The sequence below is a fragment of the Homalodisca vitripennis genome, chromosome 1 (genome assembly GCF_021130785.1).
Source record: "Homalodisca vitripennis isolate AUS2020 chromosome 1, UT_GWSS_2.1, whole genome shotgun sequence".
In the NCBI taxonomy this organism is placed as follows: Eukaryota; Metazoa; Arthropoda; class Insecta; order Hemiptera; family Cicadellidae; genus Homalodisca; species Homalodisca vitripennis.
In genome coordinates this window covers 237,143,341-237,163,442 of record NC_060207.1, presented here as the reverse complement: position 1 = coordinate 237,163,442, position 20,102 = coordinate 237,143,341, and the positions used below count along the sequence as shown (strand labels likewise).

At 31.9% G+C, this 20,102-nt stretch overlaps 1 protein-coding gene across 1 annotated transcript; it reads left to right on the top strand.

Annotated features, from left to right (window-relative positions):
* The first annotated feature begins 1,108 nt into the window (after positions 1 to 1,108).
* LOC124353171 (translation initiation factor IF-2, mitochondrial-like) lies at positions 1,109 to 19,832 on the top strand. The gene is given in 12 exon segments (XM_046803043.1): positions 1,109 to 1,171; positions 1,173 to 1,199; positions 7,201 to 7,380; positions 7,382 to 7,416; positions 8,898 to 9,102; positions 10,434 to 10,538; positions 14,047 to 14,167; positions 16,681 to 16,818; positions 16,961 to 17,125; positions 18,248 to 18,388; positions 19,659 to 19,801; positions 19,803 to 19,832. Coding segments are annotated over 12 exon segments (1,338 nt in total). The 5' UTR covers positions 1,109 to 1,123.
* Positions 19,833 to 20,102: the final 270 nt, after the last annotated feature.

The window sequence follows — 20,102 nt, the reverse complement described above, 5'->3', positions numbered from 1 at the left end:
TTGATGTCTATGTTGTCTATAAATAATGGGGGGTGGGGGGGGGGGGGGGTGGGGGGGGGGGGGGGTGGGGGGGGGGGGGGGTGGGGGGGGGGGGGGGTGGGGGGGGGGGGGGGTGGGGGGGGGGGGAATAGTGTTTATTGTATATCAGTGAAACTAAAAGTACGCCGGTGTAACGTTCGTGACGATGTTGGACACACCAGGGCACGCAGCGTTCAGTGTCGATGAAGAGGAGCGTGGTGCCACAACGGCCACTTGACATCGTGGTTGTTGGTGGGTTGGCAGCAGATGATTGGTGTCCATGGAACAGGACTGTAAGAAAGTGTCTCGAATGGGCAAACGGGACGGTCTCAAGGATCAGTGAGATGTTAGTAAAACGAAAACTTCTGTTAATATAACAAAATCAGTACATTTTGTTCTGATAGAGAGGAGAAAAAGGCTAGTTGATTAGCATTGTGCCTGGTTTCCCTTTTATCTTTCTCATAAAGTTTATTCAGTAGGATACGTTACGTTTAGGTAACGTATAATTAGTTAACATATGTTTTAGATAAAATAAAAACGTTATAAAAATTGAGTACTTGAATCATTAGTTTTCAATTTACAAAAATAATAATAAAGTAGTTTTTTTCTTATCTTTTCTTTTATAAAGAATAGACTTTCGATCTTTTGAACGCATTTAGTGATAATCATTGCAAAAGCTTTCTTCATTGTTACAAACATTTAAGAAGAATTTATTACTTTTTAAAAATTTAGTTAAAAGCCTCTGTTAGAAATAATTTATTGTTTATTTTTTATAAAGATTGAATTGCAAAATAATTTTGCACAATTTACTGTAGCATCATAATTTGTGAATTTTAATGAAAAAATTATTGATTGATAGTGAAATTCTAGAAATTTAAAATAAAGTAAAAGATTTACATAATTTGTATTCCTGCTTTGTTGTGCCTTTCTTTAATTAATTTACAGTGGTTTTATAAGAAAAACCATAAACAAAATGGCTTTCTCAAGAAAATGTTCTCAAGTTTAAGTTATAATAAAATAATGTTTTGCAGAGATTAGTTTCAGCTTAAAGCCTTTAAAATGTCATAATATTTTATATTTGTATGAATCTCAATTTTGTGTGTGTATGTTAATCTGGTACATTGTTGCAGTACCTATAATTGTGGCAGTCAATCAAGATCGATAAGCCTGGAGCAGATATAGTAGGTAAACGTTATTCTCAAACCTAGGTAGAATACTGTATATTTTTGTTTAAAAGTTCTTGGGTACGTTATATGGTGATATGATGGTCAGTTAGCTGTCACAAGCTCTGGTTGAACATTGTACATTTTTGTGGAGAAGCATTAGTGAGAATCCTCTTATAGAAATCTTTTTTTTTTGTTTAGTTAAGTTGAAGAAAAGATTTAGTCATAATCTAATTGCTAAATGTTTTTAATTTTTATGTCATTAGTGTTATAAAAAACTAGAGCACATGTATGTCTGCCCTCTTCTTGAGATAAAATGATCTTATCTCGATTTTGTAGTCTAGGTGTCTCTGATGTGGGAAACGATGCAAAGAGGTCTTTTAAGTTTCTTCTTTACTGACTTTGACTTGTTTATCGGTATAGACGTCGACTCCAGATTGCAGGAGGTCAATTGTATGAAGCATTGCATTAAGCAGAAGTTGAAATGTAGCTAAACTCAACATTTGATCCAAATATTGGGTTCAATTCTGAATTCGATACTCATACAGTTCCTGTGGTGGTGTGTGATCAAGAATATTTTTGCCATTTTAAATATGTTTTTTAGAATTTCTTAATTTTTAAGGTAAATTAATTTTTTTTAGGTACTCCTTGCAGTACACGGAATAAGATTGAAAAAATTATGAAATAATTGTTTTGTGCAAAAATAGCAAAATATACATACCTTTCTCATTCATTTATATGTTTGTCTTAAAAAAAACCAATTATGGTTTTTTGCTATTATTTTTGAAAAATTCTATGGCAAATAAAAAAGGTTATAGGTTGTGAACATGTTAAAAAAAATTGATTCTAAACTTTTTCAACTTCAAATGTTACCCAAATATACAATAACAATTGTGAACCTCTACATTATGTATGTGGCTGTGATCTTACACATTAATACAACAGTTAGTATTAAAAGCATTAATAGGTACATTATTAGCCTAAATATCACTCAGTAGTTTAGTTTTGTAACGATTAAAACAAAATTCTGGCCAGTAGGAGTGTCACTGTAACATTGTCAGTGATAAATTCCTGTTTCGACTGTAGCTCATTTCCATCAAAATTAATACATGATATAGGAAGTTGATATTTTTTGTCTTTTGATTTGTATGCTTATATTTGCATTTGGAGCATTATTTCGAAAGTGTAATGTTGGTTTGTAACAAGATGTTAAAAATAAAGTATCAAAATGCCTAAATATCCTTGTGGAAAATGTACAAGAAATGTTGGTAAATGTCACTCTGTATTGTGTAAAGGAACCTGCTCAAAATGGTTTCATCTGAAGTGTACAGACTTAAAACAAGAAGGGTTTAAACAAATTGAGAAACACAACACATTGTGGTTCTGTAATGAATGTAACTTAATTAACTTGAGCTACAAAGAAGACCAAGATGTTGAAAATATAAATGAGGACCTAACTTCAGAAATAGAAAACTTGAATGAAGTAATTAAGACATTGAATGAAGAGCTTACATTTGCCAAGGAAGAAATTACAGAATTAAGAAGTCATAGTTCAAGATTAGAAATTTTGGTCTTAGAAAAGGAAGAAAAGAACTTGTTACTTGAAAGAAAATTAGAAGGCCTTACTGGACCAAATGAATGTAAATGTAGGAAAAAGAAATGGCAGTCTGAAAGAAAAAGTTTGCCTCTCGTAAAGAATATTCAAACACCTCACAACACTCCAGTAGCAACATCTGAAAAAGAACTCTTCTCAAATGTCGTGAGCAAGAACATCAGAAATCCTTCTAAAGGCAAAATGCATATAAAAAGCAGCCATTAAGTACAATTTTCAACCTTCAATTACTATGAAGTACTTTCTTCTGACACGGGACGACTATGAAGACGAACTCCAGAATATTGATGCTGAGAATGTTCAAGTTAAAGTACAAAACATTGTTACAAAAAAGAAATTTGCTACTTTGTTTCAGACAGTCATGGAAGGGATATTGCTTGGAATATTAATAATATTCAAAACTCATTTTGAGGCTATAGGTTATGTAAAACCTGGAGGAAAGAGTGAACAAGTACTGAACATGATAAACTTCGAAAAAGAAAATTGTTCAAATGACGATGTACTTGTTCTCATGTGTGGAGCAAATAATGTTGCTAAAAACGAATCTCAAGTTGCCATTAATAACATTACAAAAGCTCTTGAAATGGCAAAATGTTACACAAGTAATGTAGTTTTGGTGGACTTGCCTAATCGATATGACCTGGCTGGGTGGTCGTGTGTTAATGAAGAGACAAAGAAAACCAATGAAATTCTGAAGAAGCTCTCTGAGAAGTATCCTAATGTGACACTAGTTGAAGCCAGTAAAAGCAAATAAACACTTGCATACTAGACATGGTTTACACCTTAGGTGTTAGTGGTAAAAGGTGGCTGGCTCATGAAATAATACAAGCAGTAAGAGGACAATCCAGAAAAGCGACCCACATCATCTCTAAGTACTGAATCACTCACCATCTCCAGTCCCAAGTCGCCACCCGCCCTCGCCACTGATGACAACACAGTAAACAGACTTCATGGGATTTAATATCTTTCATTATGAATATCCAGTCGATCAAAAATAAACTAGACATGTTAAATATTTGGATAAATGAACTTAATATAACTATCGACATAATAACAATTAATGAACATTGGCTTGTTGAGGAGGAATTACTTTTATATCCTCCACTAAGTTTTAATTTAGCCAGTAGTTATTGTAGAAAACCTCCCCTTATAAGAGGAGGAAGCAGTGTATATGCCAGGGTAGGGATGGAATTTCAAATAATTAGCTTGGAAAATTATTGTTTTCCTCTTGTATTTGAAGCTTCAGTAATTTTACTAAAAAAAGAAAATGTCTTAATTGTAACTATTTATCGCACACCTGATTCTGATGTTAAGATTTTCTTCTGTTTACTAGATACACTTTTTACAATTTTTATCAAAAACATACAAAGAAACCATAGTTTTGTCAGGAGATTTTAACATTAAATATAATTAAAAATTCATTTGAAAAGGAGTCCTTTTCTTAATTTATTACGCACTTACAATATGTATTGCTTGAACCTGGAAAAACACAAGAGGAGAGGCATGTTTAGACAACATTATCACTAATATAAATTACAAGAAAACTTAAATGTAAAGTAGTAGAACCTCACCTGTCTGACCATGCTGGCATCTTAGCTAGCTTATATAAATCTAATCTGACAAACATACAATGTGCTGTAAAAACGAATGGACATGTACAAAAAAATAAGAGTGATGACGCCTATCACCATTGATAGTTTTAAAAAACTACTTCTTGAAGTAGATTGGACTAGGCTTAAGTTTTTTTATACTGTTGACGAGGCATTTTCTTATTTTATTAATTTTTTGACTAGTTTATATGAAGAAACATGTTATTTAAAAGAAGTTATAGTTAAAAATTCAAAAAGGCCAAATATTCAATGGTTTACGCCAAAACTTTAAGAATTTTAGAAGTTTTGTTTTAGTTTGTTATGACAATTTAAAAAATAGTAAAGGTACAGAAAGAGAACTGTTGGCTAAATCAGTGTACAAGGAAGCTAGAAAATGGTATAAAGCCTTGATTAAGGAAGAAAAGCTATTGGCAAATGAAGATTACATTAAGAGGTCTAAAAATAAATGTAAAGCTGCATGGAATATTATCAAAGCTGAAAAAAGCACAGAATCACAATCTAATGAGTCTTATATTGATTCTAATGTTTTTAATGATTTTTTTATAAATGTAGCACTAGATATGAATAAAAACTCAAGTACCTGATGATTTTAGTGTAGCTCTTAGCTTAGTAAATAATTATGTAAATAGTTGTACTCCAAGAAATACGTTATATTGGAAAGTAATTGTTGTTGAAGATGTCCTAAAGTGTGCTTCTGAATTAAATCTATCGGGTAGTGAAGATTACTATGGTTTTTTCGAATAAGATTACTAAACAGATTATCAGTGTCATAGCTGAACCACTAACTTATCTATTTAATCGAATGTTAATTGAAGGCACATTTCCTCAATGTTTAAAAATAGCAAAAGTAGTTCCTATCTATAAGAAGGGTGATAAAACAAACCCTTCCAGTTATCGTCCCATATCTTTAATACCTATTTTTAGCAAAATATTTGAATATTGTATCAAAAAAACAATTACAAAACTTTTTCATGCTAAATGGTCTCTTATGTAAAGAGCAGTTTGGGTTTTTTTACCAGGACTGAATACTACAAAAGCTGTAGAAACTCTAGTTGGTAATGTTATTCATAATTTTGAGTATAAAACAACATCATCTGCAACCTTAATTGATTTGTCTAAAGCCTTCGACAGCATACCTCATGAGTTACTTATAAGTAAAACTTTATTGCTATGGTGTGCAAGGTAGTGAGTTGAATTTGTTGGTATTTTATTTGAAAAAATAGAAACAAATGGTTGTTCAGGGTTCTACTTCGTCTCTCATAAAAACAATTCAAATTGGTGTGCCACAAGGCTCAGTTTTAGGTCCTTTTTTATTTATCGTTGCAGTTAATGATTTTCCTTTCAATTTACCCTGTATGTCAGTTTTGTTTGCTGATGGTACTACCCTTCTAAATCACCATAATGGTATAATAAAACAACAAGTGCAATGAAGGTAGCAACTGAGTGGTTTCAGGCTAACAGGCTTGTTGTAAACAATAGCAAAACAGAAAATATAATTTTTTCAATGGACCATGTAATTTACAAATGTTTTAAGCCTGTTAAACTATTAGGAATCTTTCTAGACAGTAGACTAAGCTGGGAAAGCCATATAGAAAATCTTTGTACTAAATTGGCGAGAGTAATTTTCCTATTGCACAAATTGAAACTCTGCATCACCGAAGAAATGCTAATAACCTCCTACTATGCCTTTTTCCACTCCCACTTAGTCTATGGAATTTCTTTATGGGGAAATAGTTGCCATTCAAATAAAGTGTTTGTCTGGCAAAAAAAAGCAATAAGAATTATAAAAAATCTTAATGAAAGGGAATCTTGCCTGCAAGCTTTTAGGGATTTAAATATCATGACATTGCCCTGTTTGTATATATATTATTGTTTACTGGATGTGAAAGCAAATCTGCAAAGTTTAAACTGTTAGAGAAACCATACATACTTATAAAACTAGAAAAAAAGTACATGTTAGAGCTGCCAAGGACCAGGCTTGAAAAAACAAAAAGGTAGTCATATCTATATGAAAATAAAACTATTTAATAAATTACCAAAAGGAGGATGGATTGTAAATATAAATAGGTTTAAACGAGTTGTAAGCAAATGGCTTAAAGAAAAGGCATTTTACTCTGTGAATGAATATTTGGCCTGTGATATTAGTTCCTTAAGTTTATAATTTTGTCTAGTCAAGTTTTAAGTTTTTTAACCTTTATTTTATAGTTTGAAGATTTTATGTTTTAACCACCTGACTTATATATTTTAAATATTTATATTGTTACATTTTTCATTGGGTTTTAATTGTATGTGTTATTTGTGTTTCTTGTCCAGTCTGTGTTTTTTATATATATTTACCCTACAATGCTTTCTTATTTCTTAAATAATTTTATACAATCACTCTCTATTTATACCAATTATTAGTTTTGTAAGTTCCTATATCTTGCAACATTCCTGTTAATTTTAAAATAAGTCTCCAATTATAAAATTGTTAATTTTTTAAGTATTACTGCCCAATAATGTGACGAAGTCTATTGTAACTAATTATGTTACTTAATGACTAATAAAGACATCTTGAATCTGGAATCTTGAAGACAAATCAACACCAAAGTGCTTTTCAACTCTACGGCTGGCCTGAGTGTAGCGATAGCAATTTCTGTAAATGTTGTCGTTATAAATAATCCAAAGTCAATAATGAAGTGTAAAGAAATAAAATATGAGATATTTTTCACATTTAATTTGTTATGGTCTAATTTGACTGTACAAAATTAAGAAATTGTCACATACGTAATTTATTTCTCTTTTATGTCCATCCCAGGAAAGGACCAAGAGGATGCTGGCACAGCTAGGTCTGACCTTGGAGGACTGGGGAGGCGATGTACAGGCTGTCCCAATATCAGCGCTGAAAGGCACCAATGTGGACACCCTGGTTGAAGCCATTGCACTCCAAGCTGAGCTGATGGGGCTGAAAGCTGACTACCAGGGCCTGGTGGAGGGAAACAATCATTGAAGCTAGCACCGACCAGTCTCGGGGGTGAGTTTGGGAGCCACACTGTCAGCATTATCCGAGGGAGTGGTTAGAGTAAAAACACCAAAAAAGTATCTATAATGGATCCCTCTTATGTTCTTTTAGTTTAAAATTATTCTAAATAGTTCTATAGCATTGCAGCTCTGATTGTTATCTAGTCTAACATAAAAATCTATGCATAATGTAGCTATGGTAGGAAGTGTTGATTCAATTTAATTTTGAGTTTAGCTCCAGTTCACCTTCCCTTTTTATTGCAGCGTCTGGTATCTGACACTGTCTCAGACTTGACTCCTGGAATCTGGAGTCATGTTCGTCTGAAGAGATCCAAAGAAAGTCGACAACGAAGAAGGTCAAACGAAACATTTACATCGTTTCGACATCAGATACACTTAGAAATAGGTGAAGTGGTAGTCTCATTGTCAATGTGTAGACAACTTGATTGCTTCACCGTGTCTATAACATCGTAGTGAACTCAATTGTGTACCTGATGAGGCAATGAGAATGTGTGCCTGGAGGAACAAACCACATCTTTTAACTGATTTTAACTTACCATTGTACTCTCTGACACTAAGCTTGAAGATGTTAAATTAAGTATATTCTGGTTCTAAGTTTCTGGCAGCTACTTAAGTGATATTGAAGTCATCTGGGATTATGATCATTAAGTACCCTCACCACTTTGAAAGCAATGAGTAAATTGTCAGAATCTATTTGAAGAACCATGTACATACACATTCCCACTTCTGCAACTGTGCTAGACTAGTTGTCCAAGGAAGGAAGTTTGGTCCCCAGGTATAAACTGGGGGACAGCAACTATTGGCCTTCCATGAACCGGAGACTTTAAAAATGTAACAGGTGTTGAGTCGTTTGGAATGCTTCATCTTCATGCAAGGACAAAATAAAATAATTGATCAATTGTCTTTACTTTTCATATGTCAAAATCCGAAACTATATTTAAAGGCCCTTCCTTTGTTTTGCCAGTTGTGAAAATACAACTTTACATACAACAAACCATTCTACATGTATTTAACACTGATTACAATAGACTGGGCGAAATTCATTCATATGGAACCCGCAATGTGACAGACTTCGTCTTACAACCTCATCGACTCACCATGACTACCAAGAAGCCATCTTATGCAGGTGCAAAATTTTACAATCTCCTACCAAGACACCTCAAGAGTATAACAAGAGAGTCAGCGTTGAAGAGGAATCTCAGTGCATGGCTTGCTGACAGGACGTTTTTACTCCATCGAGGGAATTTTTAAACTGGACATGACATTTTTATCTTGATCTATGTTTTAAACTAGATACAATTTTTACATACATATTGACACATATTCTGTACTCGATGTATATGAATAAAGTTCTCTTTGATTTGATTGATTGATTGATTGAAAATAAAACTGAAATAAGGGTTTGTTCAGTCGAAAAGTATTTGATCATTTTTGGTGAGACACAATGCTGAAACAAAGATATCTTATGTGCAGAAAGCTGGCGACAGTACTGGTGTCTCGAGGCACACTCCAGCGCGGCTCTATCGTGGTGGCCGGCCTGGCCTGGGCGAAGGTGCGCTCACTATTCAATGAGGACCAGCAAGTCCTGCAGCAGGTGACTCCAGGCATGGCAGCTCAGGTCATTGGCTGGCGGTCCCTGCCTTCCGCTGGCGACTTGCTGCTAGAGGTCATCTCCGAGGTGATAAAATAAAATAAGTTATTAATTAAAATATATAAGACATGTATTGAGGCTGCAAGACAGGTTTTTAGGGTTTAGATTTATACTTTTTTTATATACAAAAGTTATTTATAATGCCTTTTCCAATTTTTTTAGTTTTTATAATATATTGCTAACTAAGTTATCACACAAGCGAAGTCAATCGTTTAATTTGTGAGTGGGATATTTCCATGTTCAAATAAACACTAGAAATAAAACCATAAAATACTCCAGGAAGGGTTACATGCAACAACAACACACACGGTAGCTGTATGGATTTCAGCAAACTCACCAAGGTGCAAACACTCATGACAGAGAACTAAGGAAGTGCTGTCATCTAGTAGAAAATGCCAGAACTATGTGCTTGATGTGTGGTTGTTTTAAAAATGCTTCTTGCCCAATATTATGATAGGCAACAGAATAAAACAGGAACAATTTAACGATGCGTAATATTAAGTCACTAGCACACTTTTTATGCAAGTTTTTACGCTGTGAATGTAATATTACATCAAAAACTGTGAATGGGTTAATTTTTAAACATGGTTTCCACAATAATTAAGAGAAGGTCTGAATTCAATCAGCTTATTGAAGAGGAATAATTACATTAATAATTGAGAAAACACTGAATAAAATAGGTCTCTAAAACAAATTAAAAGATGCACTTGGAAGATATAATGATCCGGTAGCTACCTAAACTTAGATTAATTGAATGATTTGGTTTTTACAGATGGAAGTAATTGGTAATTGTTAAATATGCAGTTGCTCCATATAGCTTGTATTTATGAACTGACTAACGCAACAGAAATAATTAGATTAAAACAATAACTTATGTCCTATATAACTAAAGTCCAGTTTTATCAGTTGAAATAATTTTCAGTGTGTGACAAGATATAACGTTAAGCTATTTTCAATTGTGCATGTCTCAAACATAACTAACATTTTATCTGTGTTGAGTTTTGGAATAGCAAAAAAATTTTCTCTTTGGTGAATTATACATTAATAATTTGAAGTTTCCATGTAATTAACCTTAAATAATAAAGTGACAATGAACACTATGGACGAACTCAACTTATCTCTGTGTCCACATAGCTACACTAGGCAGTTATGGGTTATTGAAATAATTATCTAAAATGACAAATCGTAAAAGAATTTTCACACTGAACAAAAAGTTTTAATCAATTATTTCACTTGAGCAATTTAATTCTCTCTAAGTTGAATACAGTAGAAAAATCATGTTCATGTATGATTAGTACAACAATGTTGTAACATAAAAATTGTTTTTAATTAGAAAATAATTAACTCTTTGTTAACAGAAAAAAGCGACTCAAGTCATTAAATGGCGCGAGGAGAACAAAATGAAGGAAAAGGCATTGGAAGATTTACAAGTCATTCAGGCGAAAATGACGGAGCATCAAGAAGTGAGTAATAATTAACAAAGAGGATTGTTGATCTATCTGTGTCATTTATGCTTCTCTTTCCCCTTTGAATTTTCCTATGTACTGGGACATTATTAGTCGTTAAATTGACACTTACATGATCGGATGATCATACATTGAGGACAGTTGTTAACATATTCTCATAGTTCATGTTATCTTTTATTGTAATTTTAACATACATTTTTAGATGAACCCCCATTTTATTGATAGAAATTCTATATTGACATTTGTTATTTATGATTTATTGTTTATATACACAGATACAAGCGTTGTGATAAAGACTGGTATGCCATATATACGTATTATACGTCTCAGAAGATGAGGGGAAAAACATAACTCTTATAATTTATTTCCATTTTTTGTTTTAAAATTTTAATGATAGCGGGTTTGTGAACATAACAAATAGGACTTATATTGGATATTTTAATTGCTAATATCCGGAAGATTTTTTTGTATTTTAAATTGTCAACACTCCTTGCACAAAAAAGGAAATGGATAAAAAAAAACAACACAACTATTCTTTGTTTTTGATGATGGAAGGATTGTGAAGGAAACAGGATTTTTCCGGACATTTTACATCATTTACTGTTAAAAATTAAATTGGCAGCAGAACAACCAATCCAGTCAACCATCAGTCGAGATTAGGCCACTTTGGTTGCCAATTCTGAAAGATGAATTAAAAAGAAAAGCAAAAGTATCAAACAGATTAAATTTTTTTTATAAACCAATGCAGAATCACAGTATGGTTTTAAGAAGTTCATCTAGTATGAACCAATAATAAAAGGGCCCACTCCCGTTCCCTCCTTTTTTGCTGCCATCTTGTTTCTGCCGTGATGATTGCCATTTACTATTGGCCTCTGGTCAGTCGCAGGTGGTTGGTCAGCTGATGCAGACCTATATTCTGTAGTTCCGTTTTAATAATAATATTGTGTTTAGTTTTTATTAAGTGCATGTTTTAGAGTTAGTGAAGTTGACACACAACATGGTGGTTGTGATTCCTGACTTATGCGTGTCACAACGCTCTGGTATGATTTGTTTATTTTAACCTAGTTTTTAATTATGTGTTACGTTAGTTATTTACCTGAAGAAGAGATCAGATTGCAGATCTCGAAACACAACTATGTAGTAAACGTAAATTTCCACAACTTTTACAATCCCATTGATAACTGATGATTTTTCTAACAAGGTTTTTTAAAAATACCTTCTCAAAACACTATACTTATGTAACTGATAACACTCCATCTATGCTCATAATGTGTCTGAGAAAAAAAATTAAAAGTAAGCTCATCTAGTTTTTTATGTTATTGATGGTTTTTACAGCAGAAAACACTTTTACAAAATTAAATTAAATCTATATGATTCTAGCAAAAATAACATCCAGGGGACAGGGTAGGGCCTATCTAAACAATGTTAAATTGACCAAACATTTGCACACATTTCTCAATAACCATAACAGATATCCCAATGAAATTTTTTCACAATAATAATTATACTATTGTACATGTTTAACGGGAGGAATTTAAAAAATATTTAAAAAATTTATTTTTTTGATTTTGTTTAAAAACTACAACAAAAACTTTGTTTTTTAGCTTAATATTTTATTTACTTTTTTTTCTAGAATGAATATTGATAAAATCTCTCGTTAAACCATACAACTAAGTTAGTTTTATATGTGATAAAAATGTCAGAGCTTTAAAACCTCTCCAATGCTGAGAAAAGTGTGCAAATGTATTTAAAAAATGTAAGTTTCGGAAATCGCAAAAAACGCCAAGAAAGACAGTGTTTTAATGGTAAATACATGAATTTAACGTAAACTTACTTTTAATGCATCCCAATACCATAGCTGGGTCATCAGGATCCTCTTCCACATCTTAAATTTGCATTTTTTTAAGTCTTCTCATTTGTCTAGCCTTCTTTGTGATCTCTAACACTTGTTTTTGCGCAAAGAATACTCTGTCCTTATCCAACCTTTTCATAGCTTCAATTGTGTTTAGGCCTATTTTCATGTTACATTTGTTCATAGTTTCACATTTGGCAATGTAACCATCGTTTAAAAACATGAAATTGCATCATAAATGCCAAAATGCAATGTTTTATTAGCTACAAAGACATTTTTGTAAATGCGGTTCCAAATAACATTGTTCACACTCTCATTTGGATTTTGGGTTTTCCCATGAACACATTTTTTAGTAGATCTGCTTTAGCTAGGTCATTAAAAATAGGTTTAATCTCCTTCATAACTACTGCAAGGTAGTGCCTTTTTATGGGAAAAAATGTTGTTAGTTCGCAACTGCCTTTTGGTATTTGCACCACGATTGCTGGCGAAATCGGTGCGTGCAATGTCCACAAATATCATAAATAAACATGACTTACATATAGACTTACATATTTCGAAAATCATTTTAATGTTTTTTCTTGTTCTCTGAAGTATTCTGAACATTTTGGTATATAATATACAATATATATATATTGTATTATATATCAAAATGTTCAGAATACTTCAGAGAACAAGAAAAACATTAAAATGATTTTTGAAAAAAATTTATTTTTTTTTTGCTTACCCTGCCCCTTGATACGTGTTATTAAATACTTATGAGTCAACATGTTTAAATTATACATTTAGGGAAACAGAAAATTTATTTTTTAAATCTTTGATCTAAATATCCTGATAATTTTCCTATAGCACATAAATCAAAATATAATGAATTTAAATATCTATATTATATTTTTAATTTATTATATCTATAATATATTTATATTATTTTACAAGTTTATAAGAATGTAAGACATGTCTAAACCTTTTAACCGCCACGTTCCTAGATTCACGGTGACAGCAGTGTGCCGGGTTTAGTTACATACTAAGACCCCCTAGTGCTGAGTATTTTTTCCACTTTTAGAAGTTTTTGACATAACACGTTAAACTTTACTTTAAAGTTTAATAAATTGAGTAAACAATTAACAATGTTTACAAACTTCTCAAATAATGTCAATTTGTCAAATAATTACAGGATATTACCACTATCACACGACTATCTACGAATAGACATCGGAAAACATGTTGTAAAATATCAATGTATTACGTAACCACTCACGAACTGGTGTACGATACAAAGCATGTTACTTCCAAGTAGTTTGAGTAATGTCCACAAGATTGCACCACCAACTGGACAGCTATCTTCTAGACATTTCTAACATAATAGAACACGAATTAACACAGTACAACAGCTGATACAACAATAAAAAACCAGCTGATAATATGAAAACAAGTATACTTGGGCATGGGGGTTAAAGGGTTAATATTCTGGAACTCACATGACAGTAATTACGTCTGTTAATATGATATGTCTTCATAGTAATATGTAAGATAAATAACTTTTATTCATCAAATCTCTGAAAGTATTGATTTTAACTTCATACTGTCCAGTATTTTTTTAAATTTTAAATCTGCTACTTTGTGGTGTAGTTTCATCTTAAAACATTTACTTCACAGGTCTATAAAACTCAACTGGAGCAGAGAAGGAAACTTGGCAGGAGAAGATTAAAACCAACTGGGCCACGGCAGAAAGAATTTCAAGAAGACAATGAAATTAGAGTCAGTATTGTACTTAAAGGTATGCTGTATATTTTTTTAGACAATTTACATTTTCTTTCTCGACTCCCCATATGTCTATTGGCCCTAAGGACTGCTAGTTTGAGTGTATCGTATAATACCTCTAAAGCCCTTAAGTGAAAGATATACATTTTAACGTGATACATAGCCTATTTAAAAATAAAACACATTTTTTAAGAATGTGTATAATTTTGTTGGTCACTAAATTACTAAACCTTCATTGTGAGATAATTGATCAATTTATGAACATTATTATAGAAATGTAATTCACAATAGCATTGCTGTTTCAGTAAAGTAGTAATTTTTGTGGTATTTACTATTTCAATCTCAAATAAATATTTTTTCAAAACTACAAATCATTGACAAAATACATTGTTCATTTGTTGCCAAGTCATGTTAAAAAGTGTAGAATTTAAAATACGCAAATAAGTTGTGAACTGCACAGTTAAAGATATGGAAATGTCTTATAATATGGTACATGACAAAATTACACATATGACAGTATTATTACTATGGATTGAAACAGTATTCTAAAAATGAGAATACTGTCACATTATTTAAACCTTGTAACATTGACTTTCCACTCTATAAATAAAAGTCTACACCCAAAGTCAGCAACAATTTATGTTGTATGTTATGGGTAGTTAGGCTACACACGTTAGAATATCACATGATTGGACTCAGTTAGTTTGAAAATTTATTTATTCTGCAATTGTCTTGTTGCCATTTATGGTTACCAATATAAAAATATTTGCTGACACTCAGCTAAATCCCATGGGTTGACAACATAGAACTCGGTGTTCCCTACATAGAAATAAAACTTTATGCAAAATTTTAAGTCTATAGATAATCTTTTTTTAGAGAATTAATTGAATTTAATTGAGCAGAAAACTAGTTTTCAATGAATGTAAAACATATCCATAAAATGGTTGCTAGTTTTTAGTTTATCTACCTTCTTTGTTTTAACAAAACCCTCCATATTTAGATTCCAAGGAATTCAGGAAAATAATTTTTAATGCCCAAAATATTCCAAACTGGCACACTTTTGGTGAGTATGGGTCATTTTTTAAAGATTTTCAAATTTAAAGGTAGGACGAGCCATACCTTGTGTTAAAGGTATTTCTGATCACTTTTATTCCACTGATAATTTTGAATAAAAGTTTTACTTTATTTCGCTTCTTGTATATAGAGTGGTTCAAAATGTCGAAATTGTATGGTTTCACAGTTTTTTTTTTATTGTTACCTCATTAAAAATTTTAGCGAATCCAATTTTTTTCCAAGGTTACCAAAGAAATACACTTTCTAAAAATATGTTACAGTCGACAATTTTTAGCACATTCATAATATTTTAAAATAGTCTGTATTTAATTGAAATGTATTTAATGTTCAATAATTACTTAACACATGACACCTCCAGCTCTATAAGCTCCATTAAATTTGAAAAAGTATTAAAACCTTAAATATTATACGAACCAATCTCATCACTGTTAACCCAAATTTCTCTGAAAATTATAAAACTAATGTTTGTTTCAATTTGAGTTCTAAAAGGAATGAGTTAAAACTACTTCCCACACTCGTGATGTTTTCATAAATTAAGTTTAAATTATTTAACTCACTTTTGGAAAAACATTCTAAAGTAGTGATAAGTGTTTGCAGCTTACTTAAATTTTTTAAAATGTATTCTGAGTTAGTCAATCGGTTCAGTATTTCTTTTTTGTATATTTAAGTAAAGTAATTTACACCAATATTATAATAACTAAAAGGATTAACCTTTCGCACGCCACTAATAAATCCATTAACATTCCATTCCTATAATGTTAAGACTAGTAAAAAATGTTTCTTTCTTTAAGTTTAAAGTTAATTTTTGTTATAACTAAATTATAAAAGGTAAAAGCCATAAAAAGTATAAAACCTGGCATTTTACTTACAATTAGCTTATTTATTGGTAAATTAAGAAGAACTTTTTTCAAAACTGTTTATTTCATAAATAAATTTTAATTTCATTGTAAAATGTAAGTAAACTGAAGGGTTTTATTAACGAGATAAATTTTTCAAACTAATCAGAAAATTATCACATGATGAAGAATAATAACGGTATAGGTAGAATATGCGCACTCGTGACAACCGAGAAAGCAGTAATACACGCCACGGATATGTTTTTTATGGTTCTGTAGGAGACGCAGAACTGACGAGCAGGTGGTCAGAGTTAGACAAAGGGCATTCCCCTCCCCCTGCTGCAGAGTGAAGGTCATTTATAAATATTTCCTTGGCAACCACGATAAGCATGGAGCGTGCACTTAGCATTTCGAAAGCCATTTGTGAACTATAAAACTCTCCAAGAGACATAATCTATAATATCGGACAAAACGTATTTGGCGTTTTAGTCAAAGTCTACCATTCTAATATATCCGTCTATAGCGTGAGAAGGGTTAACATTGGAAATCGTATGTATGCATGTACAAATCTTTCAGTTAAATTTCACTATGTAATCTAATGTGAAATCTCAATGTCCAGGTGATGTGGACGGGTCTGTGGAAGCTATCCTGGACGTGTTGGACACATACAGTGGCACCGTTTGTAAGTTAGAACTGGTTCACTACGGAGTTGGTGGTGTCACCCTTTCAGACGTGGAATTGGCAATCGCATTCAAAGGTATGTCAGTATCTTGTGTCTTACACAGCACTTGTTGAGGGAAAATATCAGATATAGAATTAGTGAAAATCAGTAGTTCGTCTCGTTATGTTTATACTAAAATTATTGTTACAAATTTCGTAATAAATTAACTCTGTTGCAGCAATTATTTACACTTTTAATGTCGGCGTGTTGAACGATGCTGTGGAAAAGGCGAATTCAAGTGCAGTGATGATCAAGAAACACAATGTTATATATAAATTAGTCGACGATCTCAAGGAAGAAATGGAAAAGAAACTTCCGACAACTGAAGTGGAGGAGAATTTAGGTTAGTGTGGATTATGAATATAATTTAATTAATAAAACAAGCATAGCAATTATGTTTATAGCCAATCTGATAAGATGTGTTACATCATTTATGCTTTATGATACAATTGTGCAATGGTCCATTTTATACAACATTATGCAAAACAATTGTAAACACTATTTTTACATGTCTGTGTCTAAGAAACAGAGATATTGCATGTTTTGTTCTTATGGAAAAATTTTACCTGAGAAGATTGGTGTTTCCCCAATTATTCAGCTAAACTTTAGAAATTAAATCATACTAATCTGTCTAAAACTTTCAATTAATCAGATAAAAATCTAACTTAGGCGCAGTAATATACAAAATGTTAAGCATCAACAAATAACTTTTGTCCCGGATTGTTTAATATATAATTGTATTATTGCTTACTTTTCAAATTCAATTTTATAATTTATTTCTACATCTTCATGTTAAATTTTGTTTCGATAAATGTTTTTTTGTATTACAAGAGTAATTCATTGTCATATTCGTGGGAAGAAATCTTCATTTTCACACTCTAGCCATATATTAATCCAGGACCTAGTTTCTTGTGGTCTCCAAATGGAAGTCAGTTAGTCATTATTAGAGATTGTTCACATTGTGCAATGAACTCCCAATGTTTTGTCATGTATTTTTTAAAGTTTCTATTGCACTGTTTTTTCTTTCCTTTTGTTTTAATTAACATTTTGGTTGTCACAGTAGGAAGTAGTAGAAATAATAATGAAGACAAATTATTTAATCCTAAGTTAGGGTTTAAACAGTCCTATAATTCCAAAGAACCATTTTTAATGAAATAAAAGTTAATTTTAAACGCAGATCCATTTACTATATTATCTCTAACAGTAAATCTACACATCTCCAATAAATTTTTATTGTTAAGTGTAAGAATACCATTAAAAAATTATTAATAATTTTAACAATAAATTTGGCTGAGAGGTGATTATTCGGGCACAGCAGAAAACCTGGGACTTTAAGTTTTCCATTATTTACGATATTTAATAATAATTAAAAATTAAGCCTATATTCTAATAAACTCTTAAATAACTCTCGTGGCTATCCTTATCACAAAACATACAAAGTACATTGACAATGTTTCATTCTCAGGTGAAGCTAATGTTCTTGAGCAGTTTCTTGTGACCGAAGGCAGGAAGAAGGTGCCGATCGCAGGGTGCCGGTGTGTTAAGGGGGTGCTCAAGAAAAACGCACTGTTCCGTCTAATACGAAATGAAGAAATTTTGTACGATGGTAAGTAAAGTTGCAAGTTGTGGTACTTTTTTGATAAATAACAATAACTACGTACCTTCGTCAAACTGTAATCATACACTACTATAGTTTCGGCTTTTAATAAGTCATCTTCTGGTGTCAGTGTCAATAAATATTAAAAGCGACGAATATCCATCTGGAGTTGTCATAGTTTTAAAATTCACGAACACAGCACAAACACAACATTTGATAGGCCCCTCCAGATGGATAATCTGGCCTTGAGCTAGCCGGAAACTGTGTGTTTGAGTTCCTTGTCGTTCCCAACCATTCCAACATATTTCTTTAAGAGGATAATAGCTATAAACTGATATGTTCTGCTTCGTTTTAGGTCTCTTAATTTGAGGTCATAGATGTTCTTCTTGTTAGTCATGATGATTTTATCATGCTCTAATCCTATCAATTGTTATTATTTATTTATTTGTTTGATAGGTTTACAATAGAATGTTGCAGTGCAACTGTAAACATACAACACATCATTTTCAGTATTTAATACAAAATTAATACTAATACAAAACTTTGTCAAATTACAATAACACTGATCGTTAAAATAATAAAATACAATTTTATATTACGAAATCAGGACAAAAATCTAAAGGACAGGCTTCAATAAGCAATTTTTCAAATCGCTTTCTAAAATTCTGGAATTCTCTTCTTAAGTCAAATTTGGAGTCAAATTGTTAAATAACTTAATCTCTATAAAATTGGTCCAGTTTCTAAAAGAGATGATGGATTAATGAGTGGAGTTTAATGTTAATTTCTGGAAGATTTTTGGCTGTTATGAGAACTGTTGTGTCATCTGCTAACAAAGTTAGACTGCCATGAAAATAAAGGGAAGATTATTAACATAGACTAGAAATAAAAAAGGTCCTAATTTTGATCCTTGAGGGATACCGTACTGAACTTTTTGCCATTCTGAAAAACAATCCAAACCATTTTCCACAGTGATTTTATCCCTTTGATATCTGTTTAGTAAATAGGATTTACACCATGCTATTAAATTTTTACTCATGCCGTAATATTGAAGTTTCTAAAGCAAAATCCTGAATGACACAATGAAAAGCCTTGGATAGGTCGCAGAAGACTCCAAGACTATTTGTTGATTGCATTAAATTAAGGAATCGTCTTTAATTTATTGGACTCTTGATCATAAATAACTATTAGTTTCAAATGAGGTAGGTATTTTGCCTGTTGGTTTGTAACTCTCTTAGTCATTTTTCTATTCCATCGGAATCTGATAATGTTTGGCCAATAGGTAAGTTGGAATCGATGAGACACCTGAAGAATGAGGTGGATTCCATCAAGACAGATCTGGAGTGTGGATTACGGCTGGCTGACCCGAGTGTACAAGTGCGACCCGGAGATGTAATCATCTGCTACGTCACCCGTCAACAGTCCACAGACTTTGGACTGGGACCCTGGCTTCTAGCAATAACACACTTGTAGATAATAGATTAAATATTTAAGAATGTTTATATATAAAACAGTGTTTTGTGTATTTATTCCATCTGTACCCATGGGCTCTAATTGTTTTTTTAATGAAGTGAAAGTAAAAAACGCTATTTTATTAAATTTGTTAGTTCAAGGTAGAAGGAAGCCTTATTATCTATCCGGTGGAAAGGGTATATTTTAATTTAAAATCATATGTACAGTTTATGATTGTTGATTGTTACACTAGTTTGACCTCAAATATTCTAAA